The sequence below is a fragment of the Schistocerca cancellata genome, chromosome 9, assembly GCF_023864275.1.
Source record: "Schistocerca cancellata isolate TAMUIC-IGC-003103 chromosome 9, iqSchCanc2.1, whole genome shotgun sequence".
NCBI lineage: Eukaryota > Metazoa > Arthropoda > Insecta > Orthoptera > Acrididae > Schistocerca > Schistocerca cancellata.
This window is the reverse complement of record NC_064634.1, coordinates 503914089-503941255: the sequence shown is the minus strand read 5'-3', so window position 1 is coordinate 503941255 and position 27167 is coordinate 503914089. Positions and strand designations below refer to the sequence as shown.

Sequence of the window (27167 nt, the reverse complement as noted above, 5' to 3'; positions counted from 1 at the left end):
GCATAACTTGAACGTTACTTCCTATTACACATTAATTATCAAGCAGCACAGTTTTTATGTAAAGCATCAGCAAATATTAACACCATTCTGGAATGAACAAAATGTGTCAGATCCACTGTCCCAGCTCCTTCCCTCAAAGTCAGTGCCCATGGAAGGCATTGAAATAAACCATTATGGGTTAACTGAAGGGCTAACCTCAAGTTGCATTGAGTCTGCTGGAAACTGAAACAAAAGATGTCATCTTCATAAATTCTGATGACAGAAATATATAAAATTAGTACAATTTGACAAGAGCACTCAAAATTGCATATTTACTGCCAGAAAATTTCTTGGCATGTGTGATATTATAATGACTTTAAAACAATATTCTTAGCACTGAAAAGTTGAACAAAGCTCAGGTGAGTAAGCAGATTTATGAACATGGCAGCTAGGGCAAAAATTTAAGCACGTGTGGGAAAAAAAAAAAAGAGAGGGGAACTGAATGTGCTAAAATGTCTGCACAATAGTTCAACACTAATGTGAAAGTGCACAAAAGTGAAGCGCTATAGCAGCAAGGAAAAAGTTCAAAATCGAAAACACTGTGAAAGTAACTTAAGTTTTCAGCACAAAAACTTCTTTCGAGTACTTTCTACCACAGGGTCTGGGTCTGTAGTATGCAGTTCTCACAAACCGTATAAAAAGAAAAGGGACTGTGTGAACAAGGGAGGACAAGAACATTTATTGGTGCAATAAACAAGAAATCAAGCACAAATGTGGTCAATGCAAATTCGCTGACCGAAAGTTGTGCTGAAGTGTTTAGTACAACAATATAAAATGATTCCCAAACTATGAACTGAAACAGTGGTAAACTTTTTGTGCTTTCAGACAGCCATAGTCGTGAACTTGCAAATAAACTAAAACGAAAAAAGACTAATATGAATTCATGTGGAATAGTGAAACCAGAAGATGACTGCATCTGCAGAGTTGAAAAATCTACACAAAAAAAGACTTTGTTGTGCTTCTGGAAGGCTCAAATGACATCTACAAAAATGAAATGGTAAGTGTTACATGTGATCTTGAACAGTGTCTGAAAAAACTCACATGTACAAATGTCGTAATCGTGAATATTCCACAACACCATGATCTTCCGAGACAGTTGTGTGTTCAAACAACATAATATTTATTTTCTAGGTCATTTTTAGTTTGACTTTCAAGCAGAATAGTGGTACCATAAGCAAAAAGAGTAAATTTACACTCTGTGTCTGTACAAAGCGGGAGATCGTTGATGAAGATAAGAAAAAACCAAGGTACCAAAATGGACCCTTGAGGCACTCCACACTTTAATGTGCCCCAATCAGATGAGAAAGCACTGTCATCAGCACCATTAATTATCGCCTTCTGTTTTCTGTTTTGTACATATGATTCAATCCACCTACCAATGCTACCTCTCAAGCCATAAGAATTAGCCTTCTGCAAGTGAATGTTGTGGTCTACACAGTCAAAGGCCTCTGACAAGTCACAGAAGATTCCAATAGATGACATTTTATTATTTACTGACTCTAAAATTTCATTTGTGAGAGAAAAATAGCCTGCTCAGTTGATCTACCTTTCTGGAAACCAAACTGGTTTTTGTTGAGTATGCTGTGGATGTTAAACGTTAGTTTCTCCAACACTTTTGAGAAATTACTTAGTAGTGATTCTAGATGATAGTTAGATAAATTGGTTTTGCCACCCTTCTTGAAAAGTGGTTTCACAATTGCAAGCTTTAATCTCTCTGGGACAGCACCTTGCTGCATAGACTCCTTACAAATGTGACACAGGACTTGACATATGTGGTCACTACAATGCTTTAGAATTTTAAATGAAATGTTGTCAAAACCTGTGGAATTTTTATTTTTTTAAGGCCTTGATGGTGTTTTTAACTTCAGTAATAGTGACAGGGGCCATACAAATTGAGTCATATGTGTAGGGATTAGCTCTTTGTAATAAACGCATAGCAGCATTTAAGCAGTTAAGAAGTGATTGTTTAATATGTTGGATACTGTTACAGGATTCTGAATAATCTCATCATTCCATCTTAACTCTACAGTATTAACATTCTTGTTACTCTTGCCACACTCTCTCTTTACAACATTCCAAACTGTTTTTATTTTGTTCTTGTATTTATAAATTTCAGACTTAATATACAAGCTCCTGGATTTGTTTATCACCCTTTTTAAAATTTTACAATATAGTCATGGCAATTTGTTTGTGGATGGGTGGGGCAGGGCAGGGGGGAAGGGGAGGAGAGGGGGGAGGGAGGGAAGGAGAAGATGGGAGAGGGAGGGAAGGAGAAGATGGGAGAGGGAGGGAGGAGATGGGAGAGGGAGTGTGTGTGTGTGTGTGTGTGTGTGTGTGTGTGTGTGTGTGTTTTGCTGAGAAATGGGTTGTGTAGCTCTCTACAGACAGGAAACAGGCAGAATATACTAGTGCCCGCATTTTAAAATGTATCAGTAAACATGACCTACTGCTAAAATGTAGCTGAAGACAGGTGCTTCATTAAGTTGGAGATATGGGTTTTCCAATTCAGGTTGTGTTCAACCTGTAGTCTCAAGAAATGGAACAGCTTCTACTTTTTGGATTGCATGGTTTGAACAGGTTACATTTACAGTAATATTATATAACTGTGTCCTTGCATACTTGAAGAAATAACATATGGAATTAATGACATATGAAAACTATGACAATATTTTATGATTACTAAATGTTCTACAAAGAAAGAACTGTATAACAAATGCAAAGCCTATATTTCATAACCAGGGTGCTGACTGTTTCACCCAAAGATTTCCCTCAGATGTTCAGGGTTTTCCAGGTTGAAATTCCATATTTCCTTGAATTAGATTTGTTATGTATGACAACAAGTATTCTTCCTTTTCCTTTTCATGACTGCAAATAATTTTCTTTGTGTTGCCACGTCACTTAGTAATAATTATTCCAAGTTCAGCTACGAATGAAAATGAGATGAACACAAAACAGTTGGGTTTTTTGTTGCTGTAAAACACATTGCTAAATTTCATACCAGTAGGCTTGATCAAAAGCAGGTACTGCAGAAATGCTCCATGAGCTCAAATGGCCATCCCTAGAGGAAAGATGATGTTCTTTTTGTGAAACACTATTAAGGAGGTTCAGAGAACCAGCATTTGCAACAGACTGCAGAACAATCCTACCGCCACCAACATATATTCCATGTAAAGACAGCAAAGACAGGTTAAGAGAAATATGGGCTAATATGAAAGCATACAGACAAACATCTTTCCCTCACACCATATGTGAATGGAGTAGGAAAGGGAATAACTACGAGTAGTACAAAGTAGGCCCATAGCCTTACTCTCTGCCATGCACTGCATGGCGGCTTATGGACTCTGCATGTATATGTAATGTTCAATCACTGTTGCTGCTGATAAATTTAAAATGTGTCATTAGAAACTTGTTTCAGTTGAGAAAACTCATATTTCAAATGCAGTCCACATTATTTTAACAATGAGGTTCTTTAAATTCAGTCTGGAGTCAATACAAAAGAATTCGCATAATGCCATGTTATTCATAATTCTGTAATCACAAATAGGGACTTGTATTCTGAGGTATTCATAATACCTTTATGTACTGCTAAATGAATTGATAAAACTCATCTTTAATGTTCTCTAACCAGACCATAAAAATAATAGCTCCTGTATTTCAGCAAACTTTTAACAAAATAAATAAAATTTCGCACTCTGAAAACTCTGAGCAGACACAAACCACACCACATTTCTTCCTTGGTGACCGGTCTATCACTATAACTGTTACAGAAAACAGTAAATGTATCATACATTGCCTGATCATAAGAATTATTATAGTAATGTAATTTCACATGTAGAGTTCTCTAATGTTTTATACTCTTTTCTGTGAAATTATATGCAGAAATTAATCACCAAATTTCTAATTTTCTATCAATTCAAAACTTTGATTTTTTCCTTTGATTTCTTCAGCTCCTTTCTGGTCATTTTGATATGTTTTTCCTCTTTTACTTTGAGTAGTATCCTACTCTTCTTTCCCCTTGCCTCCTGCACCACAATAGACTGTGTTTGATGATGACACACTTTGTCTCTAATGTGTATTTCTAACACTGAGAAGAAGGGATTTCTTAGGGCTACATTCATTATCCAACACTGTTGCATGACACTATCACAGACTTAACAATGTGAGACAGTTGACTCATCTTTCATATTCTCAGACAGATAGTCGGGGTTCACAGAGAAACCTCACTGACTATTATCATTTTCATAGGGGAGAGAGCCCACCCCTACAAACATGAAGTATAACATTTTTTCTCCCAGAAAATCAAGCTAGAAAGTCCAACTCATGTTGAGACCATTCAACAATACCTGCAATATGTTGCCCTCTACAAATTAGATTTTGCACTGTTAGGACCATTGAAGGGATTACCTGCTTCCAAATCCAGCAACTCTGGGGGAGGGGGATTACGGCTCACCATAAAGATGATACATTCAGTTGCAAACAGGTACAACAAAAAGACAGTTACACATCAAGCTTTCGGCCAAATCCTTCACGAAAAAACCACGCACTCATTCACACAAATGCACACACCTCGCCCACCCCTGGCCACTATCTCTGACCGCTCAGGTGAGACTGAAATTCAGAAGTGTCTAATGGGAACAACAATCCATAGTGGGCCAGTAAGGGGATGGGAATAGCAGAGTACAGGTGGGGAAAGAGAAAACAGTGCTACCTGGCAGAGCATGCAGGGCTTGAGGTGGCAGACAAGGCTACCTGGTGGAGCTCAGGGAGGTTGCGGGAAAGGAAAAGAGGGAAAAGATTGGTGGGTGCATTGACAGAGAGCAGTGCACAATGAGTGAGTGGACTTGTGTTGGGAGGAGGTGATAGGAGAGAAGGGGTAGAAACTGTTGGGTAAAGTGTTTGACGACAGTAAGTTACTGTAGGTTAAGGCCAGGATGATTTTGGGAGAAGAATAGCTTCCATCTGTGCAGTTCAGAAAAGCTTGTGGTGGAGGGAAGGATCCAGTTGGCCTGGGGTGTGAAGCAGCAATTCAAATCAAGCATTTTATGTTCCGCTGCATGTTGTGCAACAGGGTGGTCCACTTTGCTATTGGCCACAGTTTGAGGGTGGCCACTGATCAGTTGGAAAGGTGATTGGTAGTCATACCAACATGAAAAGCTGAGCAATGGTTGCAACACGGATTGTGCCTGCTTTCACAGATGCCTGGTCTCTGATGGGGTACGATATACCTGAGACAGGACTGGAATAGAAAGTACTGGGTGGGTGGATTGGGCAGGTCTCACAACTGGATCTTCTACGGGGATATGATCCCTGTGGCAAGCAGTTGGGATTGGGAGTGACTTAGGGATGGACTATGGTGATGTGGAGGTTGGATGGGCAATGGAGCACCACTTTAGGAGGGGTGGGAAAGATCTTGCACAGGAAGTTCCTCACATTAAGACATGATGATAGATAATCAAAGCTCTGATGAAGATTTGTGGTTCAGTTGTTCCAGTCTGGGATGGTGAGCAGGGTTCTTCTTTGTAGCTGGTTCTTGGGGATAGCGGGACTATTTGGTGTGTGTGTGGAGATATGGTAGAGGAAATATGTTGTGGACTAGGTCTGGGTGATAGTGTGTGTCTGTGAGGGCCTTTGTTAAAATCACAGCATGCCGGGTAAGGGAGCTGTTGTCACTGCAGATACAGTGTCCCTGGGTGGCCAGGCTATATGGGAGAGAGTACTTTGGTGTGGAAGAGACGAGAAGTGTTGAAATGCGCCAGCCGGGGTGGCCGAGCGGTTCTAGGCGCTACAGTCTGGAACCGCACGACCGCTACGGTCACAGGTTCGAATCCTGCCTCAGGGATGGATGTGTGTGATGTCCTTAGGTTAGTTATGTTTAAGTAGTTCTAAGTTCTAGGGGACTGGTGACCTCATAAGTTCAGTCCCATAGTGCTCAGAGCCATTTGAACCTTTTTTTTTTTTGTTGTTGAAATGCAGGTTGTTGTATTTGATGTGCACAAAGGCATGGATGGAGCCCTCACAGAGGAGGAGGTCAACATCTAGGAAGAGGCATGATGGGCTGATAAGAAACAAGTGAAGTGGATGGGAGAGAAAATGTTGAGGTTGTCAAAGAATGAGGATAGAGCACCTGGCCCTGAATCCAGATCATGAAGATATCATCAATGAATGTGAACCACATCAGGTATTTGGGGTTTTGGGAGACTAGGAAGGTTTCTTACAGATGGCCCATAAAGAAGCTGGTATAGAAGAGTGCCGTGCATATGTCCATGGATGTGCCACAAATTTGTTTATATACCCTCCCTTCAAAGGAGTAGTAGTTGTGTGTTAGAAATATAGTTAGCAAGGTGTTATGATGAATGTGGTAGTAGGTTTAGAGTCGGAAAGATGGTACGAGAAGTAGTGTTCAATAGTGACAAGACCATGGTGCAAGAGGGATGCTGGTGCCCAGGGAAGATGCAACATCAGGGACAAGTAGGGATTCAGGAAGTAAAGGGGTGGGAACAGTGAACACTCGGTGAAGGAAGTGGTTGGTATCTTTGATGCAGGAGGCTAGATTCTGGGCAATAGTTTGGAAATGTTGGTCAATGAAGGCCAAAATTCTTCCTGCAGGAGCATAATAAATAGCTACAATGGGGTGTCCAGGACCGTTGAGTTTGTGGATTTTGGGGAGAATGCAGAAGGTGGGTGTGTTGGGTGTGATAAGGATGAGAATGGAAAAAGATTCAAACAAGAGACTCTGACAAGGGCCTAACGCTTTAAGCAGGGATTGGAGGTTATAATGGACTTCTGGAATGGACCACTGTCACTGAGTTTATAGGTGGAGGAGTTAGACAATTGGCAAAGGCCTTCTGCCAGGTAGTCACTGAGATTCATGACAAAAGTAGTGGAACCTTTGCCAGCAGGTTGGATCATTAGGTCAGGATCTGTTCTGAGGCTATGTATTGCTGCCGTGTCTTCTGCTGAAAGGTTGGTGTATTTAGGAAGAGACCTAGGGAAGAATGGTGATGCCAAGTTGGAGGAAGGAAATTCCTCGAAGGTAAATGGGGGCTGATTAGGTGGAAGGGTGGGAGGATCATGGTTGGATGTTAGTTTCAACTGGGAGAGGCAGGGTTCAATGTTAGGATTTGGTTGCAGGTGTTGGTGGCAAAGAAGTGTTCCCACTACAGTGATCAGAAGGAGTGTAGGTTTTTGACAATTTCAACATGGTTAAATTTTTTTGGCTGTATGTCTGAAGGTGAGGCTGTGAGGCCTTTGAGTAGAACTGAAACTTCTGTGGAGCTGAAGGATTTTGTGGAAAGGGTAATAACAGTGTTGGGGGATTGTTTTGGCTCTGGATTTAGTGGTGTTTTGGAAGAGAGCTTTGGCAGATGTGGCAAGCTGAAAAGATGTGCTAGGTAGGATCTGAGTGCTGTTGAGCGTTGGTGAGGAGGAACACTGTGGGTAGGTCAGAAGCTGGATAGTCATGCACCAAGATGGCAGCAGGATGTCAGTAGATTGGATAACGTATGTAGGTGGTGTGTTGAGTGCTCTTCCAGATGCTGGAATGCAAGGGATCCAATTTCAGAGACATGATGTATGTAGTAGTAATTGCACACTTAAAGTATCTTGTGGAGGGAGCAGAGGTGGTCCTGGGATGTATGAGCCATGGAGATGTGTTTTTGCAGTGCCAGATTTGTAAGCGTGTCAGGGACTGACAGAAACTGAAAAGGTGAAGGTAATTGTGAAAGGAGGGTTGGGATCCACAGAAAGGAGCATTTATGTTGGGCTGCTTGGGAGGATTCCATAGTATAGGCAACATATAAGGAACAGAGATATAGGACTCCGTTTTAGCAATTCCTAAAATCATCCGGTCCTCAACTTATGGTAACCTACTGTCTCTGTAACATCCACCCAAACATTTTTGCCCCTTCTGTCCTATCATCTACTCCCAACTCATGTCCCCTAACCTCACTGTGCACTGCTCCCTGCCAATGTGCCAATGCCACCACTCATCTCCCCCCCACCCCCCACCCCTTTTTATTTTCCCCACAGCCTCACGATTTTGCCACTTTTAGTCCCTGCACACATCACCAGGCAGCACTGTTTCCTCTTTCCCCACCCGCACCCTACTACACTTCCCTCTTCCCCACTCCACTACAGATTGTTGCTTCAGTTTGACATGTTTCATGTTCAGTCTAACCTGAGCAGCCAGAGATAGCGGCCACATGTTGCGAGGTCTGCTCGCTTGTGTGAATGATTTCCTTTGGCTGAAAGCTTAATGTGTATCAGTCTTTTTGTTGTGCCTGTCTGCAACTCAATGTGTCATTATTATGGTGAATACCAACCTGTCCTTTCCATAGTTATTGTTAGTAGCAGAATTTTCTAACTACCCACTGGTAATGGTCATGTGTATATTTCCTTTACAAAATTTATAAAGTATTACCTACCATATACATTATGTCACATGTATATGAAAACCTAATGACAGTGTTTTTAAAACCCCCACTGCCTACCGCCCAACACGACAGCTGGAACACCCACCGAGGCCAAGCTGACTACCACTGTGTTATAATAACATAATCTCCACATTCTTTCTCCTGGTGCTATCCCAGATCTTCACAGGTTTGGCATTGTGGCAAGTTAATGCAGGTATGGGAATGTTTGTGGAACACCCACCGAGGCCAAGCTGACTACCACTGTGTTATAATAACATAATCTCCACATTCTTTCTCCTGGTGCTATCCCAGATCTTCACTGGTTTGGCATTTTGGCAAGTTAATGCAGGTATGGGAATGTTTGTGGCAGAGGGTGTCCACGTGCCCCTCTTATTGCTACCACTGACCCCCCCACCCCTGTGGTAATTTGTGCATCTTCCAATATGAAACATGTGACTTTTTGAAACGTCTGCAATTCACGTAACTGAGGCAGGATGTGCATACCAGCTGGTACTCATCTAGTCAGATGTGGCAAACTGCCTAAAAATCACATACTGGTTCATCGGCACAATGCCCGTCACTGTTAATCCGCTGGGTATTTTTGATACAGGGCAGGCCTCTCTGAATCCTGACAGCCACCTCTGGACATTCTGGCCCGAGATGCTGGAGGTGGCAGTCGTGTGTGCATTGTGTATGCTTGCTTGTGTGTATGAATGGTGTGTGCGGCTATCTGGGTGGGCATTAAAATAATACATGGCTGCTATTAATTCTACTGTAGGATTTTTCAGTCTGGATGACAAAACTATTGACATTAAAGAGAGATAGATAGATAAAACAATGGAAACTCCAGATAGGAATAGCAACAATGTAGGAAGAGATAGTTTGCTACTTACCATAAACAAGACACCTTAAGCTGCAGACAGGCACAATTAAAAGACACTTACATAGAGCCTTTGGCAACAGCCTTCATCAGCAAAAGAGAAAAATACACAGCATTCATACACACAAGTAAACATACCTCATGCACACATGACCACCGCCTCCAGCATCTTAGGCCAGAACATGGTGTGTGACTGCTTGTATATATGAATAATGTGTATTTTTCTCTTTTCCTGATGAAGGCTGTGGCCAAAAGCTCTATGTGAGTATCTTTCAATTGTCTGCATGTTAGTATGTATTCTTTAAGGTAAGTAGCAATCCATTTTTTCCTACATTGTAGATAGATACACAGATAGGTAGGTAGAGATAGAGAGATGGGGGGAGAGAGAGAGAGGGAGAGAGAGAGAGAGAGAGAGAGAGACTAAGTCACAAGAATGAAGCAGAAACAACTCTGGGAGAGCTGACCACACTTACAAGCTGGAGGTGCTCCTGACTGCCTGGTTGGCTCCACACGCCTTCCATCTGACGACTGAAAAACATCTGCAGGTTCGCTCCCCCATCCGATGCTCGTCGACCGAAACCGCCAACTGCCAAAATCACAAATTTACCTGAGTAAAAGAATTGCTGCTGACAAAGTTGGTGACTCATCTATAATTAACTGTCACTAATTGACTGTCACTAGTAAACTGTTTCAACTGGGATAGCTGCAAGTAACTGTTTTCTGCACATCCCATAACATATGAACTACAGAGATATATCTCACATATTAATTTATCAGAAATGTATGCATTAAACTAGGACTGCCATCCTGAACTGTTCCAAATTACCTACACCTTCCACCTCTGAACAAAAGAAATTCTTAAAAAAAGAGCTGAAGCAAAATGTGTACAAATTTTTTATGCAGGTATAACAACACTTTGATGAGTAATTTAACTCAGAATCAGCTACACCTGGCAATTGGGCATGGACGGTGACAGTTGAGGTGGACGTAGCAACCACACACGTGTGTTGCTTCAGACTTCAATTCGATCGCATAACATGCACCTGACATGCCCTTTTTTGACTAGAAAGTGAGTGGCTGCAGTTTAACTGAAACCAGGTGGTGTCTGGGGCTAGAGATAAATCTTTACTCTACTAAACTGCTTCGACTCACCTATTTTGCATTTCCACAATAAATTTCAGGAAGAAACATGTGGCTGCTACTTGCAAATATATAGAGAGGCTTCACTGACACTACTGGACCTATTTCCTTTTGAGCACATAATTATGATGAAAGTTTGTGACAAATTACAATTATAAAAGTGTTGCAAATTGGAACGCTGAGCTTCACATTTTGGTGGCATTAAACTTACCATCAGTACTGGCATTTCCTAATCTCCTTATAAAGGGAGCCCATTTTTAATGCCCACTTTTACTGTGGAACTCCAGATTTGATCTACAGTATATTTTACATGGAAAATTCTGCAAATGGATTATTTTCAACAAAAATGACAATTACTTCAAATATTTTAACCAAAAAGTAATTTCAAAATTAACTCAAATTTAAAATAACATGATAAAATGGCACTATTAAATTTAAACTGTAATGACTTGAAGAATTACTGGTTCTTATTAGGAAAACTTAATATTAGGCTTTACAGATGAAAGTTGGATTCTCATGACTGGTTTGGCATTTAGTCTGTGGCAATATTTATTTTTTGTCAACAGACAAGCTGAGAACCCTGTTAAGAACATATATGCAGTTGCAAACAGTAAAAGTACAAACATGGTCTTTTGCAACAATTTAAGATATTTATTTTTAAACTGCCCCAGAATTCAGCTAACAGTATTACTTACAATCTTTTCGAGTCCTTTATCACATGCCAATCCAATAAAAGTTTAATATCCTTGCTGACATGGTCAAACACTGACAAAAAGGGGCTTTTAATCCACAACTCATTTTGATATTTAATCTGCTTTTCATTTGTAAAATATGGTTTAGAAACTTCATTCAAACTTTTCAGGTACTGAATAACTTCTTCAGCAAAGGTATCCTTTATTCCAACCCCCTCTTCTTCCAACCTGCCACTTATTATTGGGAAGCAATCAGAGCAGTAGGAGGCATATAAACTTTCCAAAATTCTATTTTCTTCTGGAAAGCAGGAATTTTTCCATCAGTAGCAAATACATTTCCTCATTTTCTTCATTTCATTGTCAAATTAAGTTCATCCATCTGCATAAAAACAAAATTCAAAAGGGAATTGGAAGCATTTAATTTTTATCAAACACCCAGTCATTCAATTTGAAACTGTGATCTGAAAAGAAAGAATCCACATTGTCCCTCAGCTCTAAAATATGGGTTCTTATCTTTCTTCAAGAGAATCACCTGACCTCAGTATGTAAAAGAGGAATTTTATATGTACTTGCCATGCCCCATACAATATTTCTTTCATGTCGAGTTTGCCGTTTGCAGAATTGTCATCTGTTCTCTGATAAATACAGCCTTCTCCACTGGAAGTGTTGTCTTTGTAATGACTATCCAAATTAGTAATTGGAAGCAGGAATTAATTGTTAATTTCATATGGATTTTAATTTTTATTTATTTATTTTTTACCTGCATTCTTCCATGTTGTCAGTAACTACATGCAAGTTTCATGGAATCCTTGTGTGATGTCCCAGGAATTGGTAAAAACATTGGTCCCAGTAGCCCTCTCACAACTTACACCTCCAGCCAGAGTACAAAAGCTTGTGCTGGTGCTTCCAGTGTCAGTTCTGCCATACAGCATAATGTTAAAAAACAATGACATTCTGTAAGTATCCTTTTTTTCCTTCTTCTCACAATAAGCAATAAAGCTCCAGTTGGTGGCATGCCATGAGCTTGCCAGTAACCCTGCTTCTACATCCCACTCACTCAACTCAGAAACGCATTTAGTACAAAGCCCGTAGAATCTGTGGGCTGCGTATCTGAAAGTGGCCAAGCACAATAAACACTGTAGGCTGCTGTGTGCCACAAGAGAGACACAGTTTGATGAACTTAATTTGATATTTTGATCCAAATGAGTAAATGTATTTGGTACTGATGAAAAAAATTCCTGCTTTCCAGGTAAAAATAGAATTTTGGACAAATTTTATGTGCTCCTACTAGTCTGATTGTTTCCCAACAATAAATTGCCTTTCAACTCTTCCCCCTCCTACTTCTGAGTTTTTTAATTGTCTTCGATAAATTAGATTTCTCCTGCAGTGTTACTTACATTTTAAATTCACTGTCTGCATGAGTACACACTTTTTACCACCGACATTATGATGTTGTGATACTTTAATTTCAGTGTTTCGCACTGCAAGCTGCAGCTTTCATTTTAAATGATGCACGCATGTTTCAGGAAATGGCTCATTTAGATTTGTTGTCAGAGAGTTTAGTTGACTTTCGTAACTATCAAGATTATTTCACACAAAATGGAGTGTAATGAAGATACAGGAATGACTGTTTATCAATAATATGCCATTGTTACTACTTATGCAACAAAATCTTTTGATTGATTATTTCCGTTGGACTTTCTAAGGTATCACGAACTAAGTTACGTTCCATAGCAGTCACTATGACTGTTCTTATCAAAATTGAGATTGTAATAAATGAAAAACTTAAATCTGTCTACTCGCATTTTGATAGTATTTTTTGTTGTGCCAAAATAGATTTCAAATTCACATCTTCTTCAAAAATGTTTCAGTTCTTAGGTAAGGACCTTCAAAGATTAATCAACATGCCTGGAAGATGTATCTTTGCGAGATGGAATGTATTCTTGCTGGTGTCAGTTAAAGCAGTTTTCACATATAAAAAATGTTAAGGTGTTAAAATAATTGGAAACATACACTTCAATCAGATGTTCCCAAATAAGAAGTAAATTTGGAGCTATGCTAAAGCCTGTTTACACAACCAAATCCAACTACTCAAGGAACAAAACAGTTGGCTCAAAATCAATGGCTAAATTACACAATCAGTTTCTTGTATTCCAAAACGGCAGTTTTAAATCTATAATTATATAAGGTACGACTTAAGTAAAGTCCAATACTCCACAGAATGAAATATTTGTTCTTGGACAAAGTAGTACATAAAGTCCATTCTGTGCAGTTCACATTTTTTTTTTTTTTTTTTTTTTTTGGGGGGGGGGGGGGGGGGTGTTTGTGAAAGCACATACTTTCATTCCAGAAATTAAGAGTTACAATTGATTGTGAAAGGTCTCAAATACAATAACTTTAAGAGTGGTGGGAGGGATCTTGGGTAGGATGTCCCTCATTTCAAAGCATCTGAACCACATCCTTGTCAGGACTTTGATTAGACCCCTGACAAAGGTTATGGTTCAAATATTTCAGTCCGAGCTGGTATTGGGTGACAAAGAGGACACTCCTTTGTACCCAACTGTTGGGGACAGTGGGAGGACTGGGGGTCTGTTGGGATGTGGCACAGGAAATGTTTGTGGACTAGATCTGGGAGATAGTGGCTGCCTGTGAAAGTTTTGATTGCTTGGTTGGTTGGGGAGAGGGGACTAAACAGCGAGTTCATCAGTCCAATCGGATGAGGCAATGATGGGTAAGGAAGTCAGCCGTGCCCTTTCAAAGGAACCATCCCGGCATTTGCCTGAAGTGACTTAAGGAAATCAGAATGGCTGGGCACGTGTATGACCCGTCGTTCTCCCAAATGTGAGTCCAATGTACTAATCACTGCGCCACCTCACTCTGTGTGAAGGTCTTTGTAAAAACTTCAGCATACTGGTTGAGGGAGCAGACTCCAAACTCACTACCTCATTCCTCGTTCCCCTTACTACCTTTATCCTAACACATAGCTACTTCTCCTTCGATGAGCAGTTATACAAACAAATCCGTGGCACCATCACGGACTCTCTGCATGACACCCTCCTATGCCAACCTCTTTATGGGCCATCTAGAGAAAACCTTCCAAGCCTCCAAAACCCTGGGTCTGATTCCGGTTCACTGAAGATATCTTCAAGATCTGGGCTCAGGGCCAGGACACCATATCCCCATTTCTTCATGTCCTCAACACCTTCTCTCTTACCATTTCTCTCAGTTCTTCTCAAGCCAGCATGCCACCTTTTTGGATGATGACTTCCTCCCTCTGAGGGTTCCATCCACACCTCTGTCCACATTGAAACCACCAACCACCAATACTACTTGCATTTCAACAGTTTCCATCCCTTTCATACTAAAATATTCCTCTCCTACATTTTAGTCACTCCCGGTTGGTGTATATGTAATGACAAGAATTCCCCTGCCCAGTATGCTGAAGGTCTCACAAAGGTCTTCACAGGCAGACACTATCCCCAGTCCTAGCCGGCAAAGAGATTTCCCGTGCCACATCCACACACTCACCAAATTGTCCCACTATCACAACAGACATCTAGGAAGGCGTCCCCACTTCATTATCAGTTACCATCCCTGAGTGGAGCAACTGAACCATAACCTTCGTCAAGGCTTTGGTTATCTATCATGATGCCCCGAAGTGAGGAATATCCTACACAAAATCCTTCCACTCCTCCTAAAGAGAGGTTCCATCACCTACCCAACCTCAACAACATCCTACTCCATTCCAATGCCACTCCCAATCACAACCCCTGCCACAGGCGTCATATCCCTGTGGAAGACCCAGCTGAAAGACCTGGCCAACCCACCCATACAGTACTCCTTATTCCAGTTCTGTCACAATCTCATACTACCCCATCAGAGCCAGGTCACCAGTGAAAGCAGCCATATCACATATCATCTCTGCTACAATAATTGCACAACTTTTTATATTGGTATGACTACCAACCAGCCATCTACCAGAATCAATGGTCACCACCACCACATTTTGGCCAAGAACAAAGTGGCAAATCCTGTGGAACGACATGCAGCTTAATGTAACATGCTTAATTTCAATAGCTGCTTCATAACCCGGGCCATCTGGATCCTCCCCTCTACCATCCTATTTTTCTGAACTACGCAGACTGGCATTTTTGTTACAACATGTTCCCTGCTCCCAAAATTATCCTGGTCTCATCGTACAGTAACCTACTGTCCCCTGACCTCCACCCAACAGATTCTGCCCCCTCTATTGTATCACCTCCTCCCAATTCATGTCCTTCCACCCTCATTGAAAGCCACTCTCCGCCAATGCGCCCACTGATCTTTTTCCCCTTCTCTGCTCCTCTCCTTTTCTGCTCCCAATTCCCTACCCTCCCACGTTTCTCCCTCCCTCACACCTTCCTGACACTGCATCTGGCAGCCTCATTCTGCTGCCACTAATCACTGTACGCACTCCCAGTCAGTGTTCTCATCTTCTGTCATCTGTGTCTTGCTAACCCTGCCCCTTCTTTGCCCCCTCCAGACTGCTGCTTTAATTTGACACATAAGCTGCAGTCTGCTCTTAGCAACCAAAGATACTGGCCATGTGTGCAAGATTGCAAGATGGGTGCTTACTTGTGTGAAAATGTATGTGTGTTCTCTTTTCTGAAGAAGGCTTTGGCCAAAGGCTCATGTTTAACAGTCTTTTTGTGTGCCTCTCTGCAACTCAATGTTTCATCTTTATTGTGAGTTCCAGTCTGTCCTTTTCATAATATTGGGAGTAACACTGATATAGAGATATAAATGAAAGTCTTTCCAAAAACTAAAAATTGCCATTATTTTCAGAATATACCTTGTATGTAGAAAACTTTATCAATGACTGATTACCTGTTTAAACCATCTCTCATATGTCAAGTAAAATATTTATTGCATTTGATCACAGAGGGAATTTGAACAATTGCAATCAGCTCCACAGCACACTTTAACAACTACCAATAGTCTCACATATCAAATATACAAAATTAGTGCAGTATAAAAATAAATGTAAGTTTTTATAAAATTAACAAACTGGCCGTACAATTAACTCACAAATTAAATCCATCTGGTAAAGTCAGGAAGTCTGGAATCCTAAAATCACTTGCCAGATGGTAAAAATATGTTACTATTAGGTTTTCAAATGACATTACACTTTCTACACCCACATCTACATACAAACTCCACAAGCCATCATATGGTGCATGGTGGAAGGTGCTTTGTACCACTGTTAGTCATTCACTTTCATGTTCCACTCGCAAATGGAGTGACGGAGAAACAACTGTCTATGTCTCTTTATAAACCCTGATGCCCATTCACTCTGTAATTAGGATTTATTAACTTTAGTAACCAATATCACTGTGATGACTTCACAATCACTGATCCTTTCCTCTACATTGACACTGTTGATAGGGTTAGGCCTGTTTGTAGCTACAAGGTCTAAAATATTATTTTCCACCATAGGAAATGAATAAAAGCAGTCCACCAAAATAACTAGTACCTGATGAGATGCTGATTACTGAAATACACCAGCTGACATGAAAGATGGAATTGGGAGTAGCTGATGTACAGCCGTCTGTTCTTAGCAATGAAATTTTCAGAAAAATGTCATGTATATCGATTACATGAGTTTATTGCTGGACTGTACAAAGGTTCTTTTAACCAAAGAAAGATGTTGGAATACTGATACCTGGAAGAAACACCCCCACACTGTAAGAACTACAAATACACAAAGTAAAAATTAATAGAAACATCACTGAGTGTTGAATTTTTTAATGCCACCACCAGCTGAAATCATGCATTCCTCTGCTACCTTTTTTTTGGTGTGTATTTTGTGAAATTTGAGAACTATTCATCACAGGAATGCTAATTCCCTGCCGAGTTGTAATATTTGTCCTCGATTAATTAGTAATTTATAGTTTATTCATAACTACCAAGGATTTTGTCAAGAATTATCATCTCTATGTATGGAACTTTGTTTCGAGCTTTACTATGCAGAGAAAGAATACAAGCTAGTTGAACAGTTAGTATGAAACATTAACAGTGTATTTCTATTTTTCTGCATGATATTTTGATAAGCAACTCAGTCATCTTCTTCAGATGTTGCGAGTAGTGTCGTAATGCGTACTCACTGCTTGTACTATAGCCAGACTGCTCGGATTCCTTGTAGCAAGAATATAAAATAACACAACTCACAGAACCTCAAGAAGATAAATGGGTCAGATGTCAAAATAATGTCCATAAAAACAGAAATGACAACTCGACTGTTCAGTCAATAACACACCATTATCAACTTCCTGAGTGTGCAAAAACGTTGCACATATATTTACAAACATACTGTCTGTTTCTTCTTCCAGTAGATGGATCTTTAATAGTTTCAGAAACAGAGTTGTGAGTTATGGTGTTATACTTTAAGCCTATTTATTGAAGCATGTGAAATCTGTCAAAATGAAACATTAGAATTTATCTGGTTATTGAAAAATCTGTCCATTTTCTATAGCCTGTTATGTAGGATAGGTACAGTGCTGTGGGTGCTAATTGTGCTGTACATATGATGAGGTTTCCAGCTTGATCTAAATCAAAGTACTTTCTAATAATTTAGAACCAACAGTAGAAATAAAAGAAAAGTTGAGGAGAGGCATTAAAAGCCACAGGGAAAGTGAAGAATGAATTAAATGAACCGTCTAATGGGCATAAAATGTGGGTTGGAGGTACACTAAAGAAAGGAAAGTAATGAGGAGTAACTGAAATGTATGTTTGGAACACAGCATTGTGTGGAAGGGAATCACGGACTATGGGAAATCTGGAAAAGAAGATAATCAAAGTGTTTGAGATGTGCTGCCCCAGCAGGTTATTGAAAATTAGGTAGACTGGTGAAGATAAGGAATAAGGAGCATCACCTCAGACTTGGCAAGGGAAGGAATGTACAGATAACACTGACAAAAAGAAGGGATTGGACAATAGGGCATGTTTTAAGACACCGGGGAATAACTTACGTGGTTCTATTCAGACCTGTAGAGGGTAAAAACTGTAGTGGAAGACAGAGCTTGGAATATACACAACAAATAATTCAGGATGTCAGGTGCAGTTGCTACCACGAGAAAAAGAGGATTACACAGGAGGTGAAGTTGTGGCAAGCCAGAAGGGTGATGACCACAAAACAAATCAAAGTCTCAGGCAGTAATTTATCTCCATAATAATGTATGTCCAACAAGCATTAACATGAGCAACCTTAATAAAGACTTGAAACACCCACAACAAGTAGTTGCAAGCACAGCTAAGAATAAAGAAGTTTAACAAGATGTGAGAAGCGACAGTACACTCACTGGCCCCCATGACAGTGGGAGGCTTCAGCAGGTGCTGGTCCTTGATGCTGAAGTTCTGCGGCGGCTGGTGCTGCACGAGCGGAATGTTCAGTGGCAGGTTCGTGTTGGGCAGGATGTTGAGCTGCTGCACGGCACCACCTGCACCTGCGTCCAGTCCGATGTAGTGCGCCTCCAGCACCTGCAAAGATGTGTACCGCACACTGTCACACAAATCTCTGGCCGAGAATCACGTCTCCGAAACTTCTTTTGAGGCATTCTCGGATACAGAAATATGTCACGTGCGACGTAATACATCACATGTGATATTACAGCAATAATATTCAGAACTCTACAATATAGCAGTTGTTGTGGCTATAGCCTCATGTGATACTGGTACAATAAATAACGACTAACTTTACACATCTTTATCACAGAAATAGTCACACATAAATCAGTGAATCCTGTTACATATTGGCCACCAAAAATTTTCTTCCACTTTGTACAGTTATGAATACACAAAAATAAGTGAAACTTTTAAATTACAGTGCCTTAAAGCAGAAACAGCAACAGTCATTAGTCTTTCAACTGGTTTCACGCTGCCCTCCATTTCATTATGGGTAACTGAATCTTCTTATTTCTCAATACCTACCACACCGAATAAGTTTGATAATCTGTATTACGTATTCTACTGACTGACCCTACTGTTTCTCTGTTCCTTCTATTTTCAGCACCAAGTTAACTCTTTCTGCATGCCTGAGAGTACGTCATCTTACTAATCTTCCTTTTCATGTGGAAAATGTTTGATTTCTTTCTTAAAGTACCTTTTTTGCCTATCACATTTTTAATTAATTTCTTTCTGTATCTTATGATTTCAAGTATCTCTGGATCATTCTTCTTCTGTTTTGTTCCAGCTCATCTTTCATTTACTTACAATGCTGTACTCCAGAAAATCCATTTTAGAAATATCTACTACTATGGCACTGGTCACTTTTGGCAGATCCCTTTCGTTGCCTTCATCTCTGCTAGGCTTCTCATAAAGCCTTTCCCACTTTGCTAATCTCTTTATATTGTGATATCTGTTGGCAAAATTCTTCCACACGTTACACAATTCCTACTCTAGTGACACCACCAGATGCATTGATGCAAGCAAACTGTCAGTGAGTGTCATTATGTCTATGTCTGGCAAGTGCACTTACAATGAAGGGATGCAGTATCTCCAGCTGACTTCTCACCTGAGGCTAATTTAAACCTAAGCAACCACAAGCTCGCTCTCATTCTACATTTATGGACTCTGCCAGAAAATGAATTCTTCTGCATGTTATTCTACACAGCAAATTACAAGCAATAAATATTACAAAATAAGTGTAAGTTAGTAAACTGATTAATTCTAGAAAATTATTATTTTCATTGTAGAAGTTTCATTTTCTAACCTGCTCGTGAGCTGTATCTCCTGGCCCAACTGTATGTCTCCTTGCAGTTAGGTACCGATCCACTCCAGAACCACTTCTTGGTTGCCGTGAGGTTTCCTCCGATTCAGATTCCATAGGCATGTCAACATCTCCAAACTGTAAACAAAAAAAATTAATCTCTTCCCTCTGTATAATGGTTGACAACATTTTCCTTGTCTGAGAGGTCCAGTTTGCAACCAAGTACTGACTAGAATTACAAATGAACATGTAAGAAAACATTTTCAATAAACTGATATACTGAAGTATACAATTGGGTGGGGTGGGGGGGTGGGGGAAGAAGAAGAAGAAGAAGAAGAAAAAGAGGCAGTAGCTGCTAATCTTAAGATGCTGTAAGTGTGTAGTGCTAACCAGGAAATAGTAGAAAAGTGCTTACTATGCATACAACAATGACAATAATCAATTATTGACAATATAATGTAATTGAATAGATAAAAAAAAAGCTAGAGTTTTGTGTGTATGTTTGTGTTTATTTGTGTGTCTATCGACCTGCCAGCGCTTTTGTTGGGTAAGTCTCATCATCTTTCTTTTTAAATATATTTTTCCCACGTGGAATGTTTCCCTCTATTATATTCATATCATTAATTACATTACTATGCATACATATAGTCTCAACAAAGATTTGGTGTGATGTTCTTGGGTAATTCTCCAGCTGCCCTTAGCACTTTTAGAATCCAGAACAGAGCCATGAGGATCACTGAAAGAAGCAAAATTATACACTCTTACAAATCTATTTTTAGAAAGCTGTCTCACTTATATATTCTTGAGACTTTTAAAAAAATCATAGTGCTATCTGAATGCAGACTACATGAAAACTGGAATTCTCAAACATTAAACATTACACCACAATAAATTCAAACCAGCATATGTTACATGCCAATACAGAACTTTGTAAAAAAGAAGTAGTCCACAAGGGCCTTTAGCTGTTCAATAATTTCCCCACAAGTACAAAAACTATTGAAAACAATACACAGTTTGTAAATCCATGAAGTCTTATTTCGCGTGTCAATGTTTTTATTCTATAGAAGAATATCTAGAACAGTAAATGTGTCATTTATTACTAAGTGATGTATTCCTCTACTATAGCGAGTTGGGAACATCTGTCATGCACTGGAACACATCACGTGGTTTGTCACCTCCAAATTCTGAGCCAACTGGTGTTATACCCCAACAACTCTCGAAAACTTGTCCTCTATGTATCATCAAAACTTTCAGAGACGTGGAGGGATAGGGGTGGGAGTGGGAAGGAATTAGTAGAGGGAAAGGAGGGATTTGAGGAAGGTGAGACGGAAAATTTAAAAAAATAACAAATCTGACAAAGTAATTAAAGTTCCTTCATAATTTTGGCCCTGTAATGCACTGCCCCTAATAAAAATATGGATTGACCTACCCCTAGCACATTTCAGAAGAAGAAGAATACAAGACAAAATTAGCCCACATCTCGTGGTTGTGCGGTAGCGTTCTCGCTTCCCACGCCCGGGTTCCCGGGTTCGATTCCCGGCGGGGTCAGGGATTTTCTCTGCCTCGTGATGGCTGGGTGTTGTGTGATGTCCTTAGGTTAGTTAGGTTTAAGTAGTTCTAAGTTCTAGGGGACTGATGACCATAGATGTTAAGTCCCATAGTGCTCAGAGCCATTTGAACCATTTGAACAAGACAAAATTACTCGGAAAGTATTGCTGCTGCTCACATAAATCACATAACTTTTTCTTAAGAGTTTAACTGGTATGGTAAAATAAGAACTCCTGACATTCACCTGCTTGTGGCAGGGAGGGGGGTTGGGGTGGGAAGAGCAATATATGGATATAAACACCATTATATTCAAGTGGCTAAAGGGAGACTCTCGGAATAAGGAGTAAACACTCTATTACAGATCCCTATGGATATTCTTAGTATTTTCACCACGCTTGTGAATGATCTTTAAACAAAATGTTTTGGACACAGTCCTCCATTCAGATCTCCAGGGAGGATTATCTTGAGCAATGTACCAAGGAACCAAAACTAATTGATCTAGACACTAGGATATGCATCGGACACCACAATGACACAAAATGGAAAAATACACAATGTCAACAAAGAAATGGAAAGAAAGAAGATCAAGACTGTGGGCATGGGTGAGATGAGACAGCCTGGCTCTAAGTGACACTGATGAGCACAGAGTTTACTACATGGGGACATCTGGCAGAGAATTTCATTGCAGAGTGTGTGTGATATTAGATAAATTAGTGGAACAATGTGTTACTAATTTTGTACCAGTGTCAGACATAGTAGTGTATTCAAGTAAATCCTACATCAGCGCAGGTAAGTACTGTGCAAATATATGGCTGTTCAAAAAGCAGGAACAGATTTCAAACATTTATTGCTTTCAAACTACAAAAGATAGAAACACAATTCCAACATTCCTGGAAAGAGAAAAGTTCAAATATTTGTGCATTCAATGTGAGCACCACGTGTTGCACGACAAATATAAAAATGCTGGCTCATTTCCTGTCACACATGAAGCAGCTAGTCTCTCATTGAAGTCACAACTTCAACAATGTGATGTAGCAGACTTTCAAGTGTGTCAGGCATAGAGGAGATAAAAATGTGGTCTTTTATGTAAACCCACAGATAAAAGTCACAAGGCGTGAGGTCTTGAGACCCAGGAGCCCGGCCACCAGTGATGAATTCTGCTTCTCCTCTTCGAATCCAATCCTGGAATGGTGTCATTCATGTACTGTCATATGTGCTTTGAGAATCTGTGTCATGTAACACATGGTGCTCAAATTAAATGCATAAAAATTTGAACTTTTCTCTTTCCTGTAACATTGCAATTGTCTTCCTAACTTTTGTAGTTTGGAAGCAATAAATGTTTGAAATATGTTCCTTAATTTTGAATAGCCCTGTATGTGCCCCTCTTTCAGCATAGTGACAGAGACATAGAAGGATTCTATTCTCAGACTTCAGATGTCATAAACATTACCAGAAGAAGACATGTTGATAATAGGAGGAGATTTTAATTCCAAAGTAAGGAAATGCTGTCTAGGCAACAAATTAGGTCCTCATGGGCTTGGTGAAAGAAATGAGCCTTTGCTGTGGAATATGGACCTGTAACACCTAATATATTTTTTAACTCCCACCAAGGAAACTGTGCACCTAGAAATCACCAAAAGGTAGTCCTGCTAACAATCTGAAATTAGCTTGACTGCATCATAGTAAATGAAAGATAAAGGAACAATGTATCCTCCACCTGAGATACACTTGGAATCATAATCTTTTGCTCAGAGTTTTCAGAATAAAATTAGAAAGAATCACAAATGAAATGATATTAAAATATAATAAAAGTGAAAGAACCTCTATTAAAAACTGAGGTGAAAGTCAAACTGAACGAAAATCGTATAGGACTATCTCATGATATAAGAGTAGAAGAAACGATTACAGATTTTTGTGAACGAGTCCAAATCATAAAAAAAGAAATGTTAAAGCCTTAAACATGGGAACAAAAGTCAGTGATGATTGACAAAATATTGCAACTAATAGATTAAAGAAGACGCTGTAAAGCAAACCCAGGAGAATATAAAATGCCGGACAAAATTGTTAAGGCAAAAATCAAAGCAGCAAAAGAAGAACAATTGAAACAAAAATATTCAGAGACTGAAACTTTTCAAAGTGAATATAACAACTTCAACATTTATAAGAAAATAAAAGAACTGACTGGGAACTTCCAAGCAAGGTCTTCATCTATATTAATAGATAATGATGGCAATCTGAACATAAAAAATGAAAGAACACGTGCTTGGAAGAATTACATGGGCTAGGCCAGATCCATCATTAGAAAAACAGGACCAGATATCATAGTAGAAGAAGTAAGATCAGCAATAACGACAATGATAGATAAGAAAACAGGAGGACCAAATGGGATGCATTCTGAATTCTATGAATTCCTTGATGAAGAACAACAGAATGATTGAAAAAGTATTCAATAAAATTAAACATTGGGAAGTGCGGACTGGAATATCAACAATTATGACAAGAATAGATTGCTTCTCATCATGAAGATGAAATGTTTGAGTTGCAGACAGGCACAACAGAAAGACTGTTATACACTATGCTTTCAGGCAAAGGCTTCTTCATAAAATAAAGGAAAACACATACACACATTCACACAAGCAGGCACATCTCCCATCCCGCATCCAGCCATCCTGATTTAGGTTTTCTGTGATTTCCCTAAATCGTTCTAGGCAAATGCCGTGATGGTTCCTTTGAAAGTGCATGGCCACCTTCCTTCCCCATCCTTCCCTCACTGTTTGTTCTCTTCCCGCAAACAACCCAACCCCACATCTCCCAGACAAATAAAATTTATAGTTCTGGTATCATTTCTAAAAAATGGCTTCAATCAAAGTTTGTAAGCTTGCCAAAAATGACAAGGCCCTAGAGAAATGTAGCGATTTCCAAACAATAAGTTTGATGAGCCATCTCATGAAAATATTTCTAAAAATCTACCAAGTCTGTGAAGAACAATTGGCATCTACACTGTTTAGCTTCAGAAATGCTATCAGTACTCGAGAGGCTCTGTTCTGCATTCAAATCTTCTTTCAGATGTTTAGAGACATGAGCTGAGATGTCTAAACCTGTTTCATTGATTGTGAAAAGGCCTTAGACAGAGTACAACATCACAAGATGGCCAAAGTGTTAAAAATAATAGGAAGAATTATAAGAACTCTGGAGCATAACATTAAAGATATGCCCAGGAGTGCGACAGGATTGTATTTTGTCACCACTAATAATTGAGCTTTGTTCAGAAAATATCTTCAAGGAAGCCTTGAATATGTTGAGGAAGGAATTGCCTTGATTGGAGAGAAGCTGAACAATATCCACTATGATGATATTGTAATATCTGTGCACAGCTTAAATGTTTTTCAACATCTCACATCCAGAGTCAATGAAAAAAGCGAGCCTTATAGCCTATAAATTAATGTTAAGTAAAACAATGGTCATCATCAAGAAAGACATACCAAACTGTCTTCTGAACATTAACGGTAAATGTATTGAACAAGTATGCAAGTAGCCGTATCTGGGAACTGACAATAACAACCAATGGAATCAGTCGCAAGAAATTAAAATCGGTAATGAGAAAGCTAGAGCTGTATCTTGTAAAATGACTAATGAGTTAAACAACCATCACCTCTAAACTGAAACAGAATTAAGATCTCTACTTTGCAACATATTTCCCATCCTTTTCTATGGAGCTGAGACCTGCCCTTTCATCAAGACAACAGATAATTGTCTTGAGATATTTGAGATGTGGCTCTACAGGACAATGCTAAGAGTGTCATTGACAGACAAAATTATTAATGACAACATTCTCTGCATAAGGAAAAAGAAGAAGAAGTTGACACATATCATGAACAAGTAATGGAAACAGGCAGAAATTGCTCCAGATCTTTCTTCAAGGAAAGATACCTGGCAAACGAGGACGCGAAAAAAGTGGAACATCTCGGCTCATGAACTGAAGGACCAAGACTTCACACAGGAGTTACAAACTTTTTAGAATAAGTAAAAGTGACAGCTATAATGGTTACCAACAAATGAGAACTGGATAGACATTAGAAGCAGAAGATGTAAATTGGAAATGTACAGCTATGACTTAACAAACTCATGCAAAGAAGTATGAAACACAATACACCCACAACTTACAGAAGGAAACCCAAGTTAATGACACCCGAAATGGCACAAGCATAAATTTCTATAATGCATTTGCTATTATAGTACGGAAGCATAGGTGAAAAAGGACTACACACATATTTAGCTCAGAGAAATTACTTTTTTTAAGTGACATACTTACACGCAGCAGATAAGCACTGGTTTTAGGAAACAAAGTTAAGGAAGCAATTTCTTTGACAAATAAAAACAAACAGCAGATGACAGTCTGAAGATCTGCAAAATATGCAAGCTACAGATTCCAATGAAGTATGGTGAAGATGGAAAACGAGTACTCTACGACTGTGGAAGGAATGAGTGAGCCTTCAAGAGTAGTAGGAAGGGGGAACATAAAGATAAAAACAGAAAAATATGTCAAGGCCATTATCAAAATGGTGTTTCGAATAAGGCTCATCTTCGTGTTCATTTTGCACCTTCTCCTCTTGTAATCCATCTGTGGACTGTTACAATTCACTAAGACTTACTAGTTGCCATGACAAAGATTTTTCTCTTAGTTTCTTGTAACTGTCAGATGTTCCAGTCACTTTTCAATGGGCAACAGACAAATTGCATGTATTCTGTATTGCTTATTTCACTGACTTGCCAAATTAATATTTTTTCTTCATGAAAATGCCATATAAGCATTCAGTGACTTGGAAACAGCAAGGCATTTGTCCACAACAAAAGTAAGCATTAACAGATCATTAAGATCTTAAAGATAAATAAGAGCACAGATTGTTTCCATTCCTTCCTAAGAGTCACATTTCAGCAACTAACAATTGTCCACATTTCGAAATTACAACAAACAATACATATGCACATGTACTTTGACATTCCCTTTATGGCTCATTTGTTTATTCGCTAACATTTTATGGCTTATTTAAGACGCAAACCTTCTCCAGCGACTCAGGGTCTTCCAGCAAGAAGACGGCAGGGATGGTTGGCATGGATACGAGGGGAGACCCAGCACCCTGCTCCGTCTCTCCGTCACCCACAGGGCTACGGTCTACCACACCTGCAATATCGAGCATGCAATATGGAGTCAGAAGAAGCTTTAATATAACATGTTGAGCATGGAAGGAAGCACAGTAAAGAGAGCAGATTGAGGACAAATATGAGCACAAGGTGTTTCTTAAGTTCTTTTAAAATCCTCTGCTGCCACTCACCTGTTGTTATGCTCGCTTTCCTCTGAATTACTGGTAGACTTCCCGTACTGGAACTTATCAGTCTACGCTTCTCCAGTTTGTCAACCAGCAAATTGTAGATGGCACTGATGTGGTCAAAGCCATGATTTCGCACAGACTGCACAAAAACAGCATAGTTCCATTTCGGTGGAAGATTTGTGCTACAAGTTTAAATTTAATGTACAAAAAATATATAATGTGATTCTTAAACAACAACAGTCCACTATTTGACTTCTCCAACCACAATTTGATTTGAACTTGAAAATGTTCAACTGTAAAAATGCACGAGACATTCACTACTAATGGAACACAAAATTATACAGCAGTTTCTAAAGGAACACAAAATTATATGATAATTTTCCT

At 39.5% G+C, this 27167-nt stretch overlaps 1 protein-coding gene across 1 annotated transcript in view; it reads right to left on the bottom strand.

Annotated features, from left to right (window-relative positions):
• LOC126100252 (serine/threonine-protein kinase SIK3-like) overlaps positions 1-27167 on the bottom strand; it is a 541515-nt gene that overhangs the window by 78659 nt on the left and 435689 nt on the right. Inside the window, exons 8-12 of the mRNA XM_049910836.1 lie at positions 26787-26922; positions 26514-26635; positions 19909-20043; positions 18500-18677; positions 9804-9916 (exon numbers count right to left, since the gene is read on the bottom strand). Of these exons, the coding sequence (XP_049766793.1) occupies positions 9804-9916; positions 18500-18677; positions 19909-20043; positions 26514-26635; positions 26787-26922 (684 nt within the window). The remainder of the gene's footprint in view (positions 1-9803; positions 9917-18499; positions 18678-19908; positions 20044-26513; positions 26636-26786; positions 26923-27167) is intronic.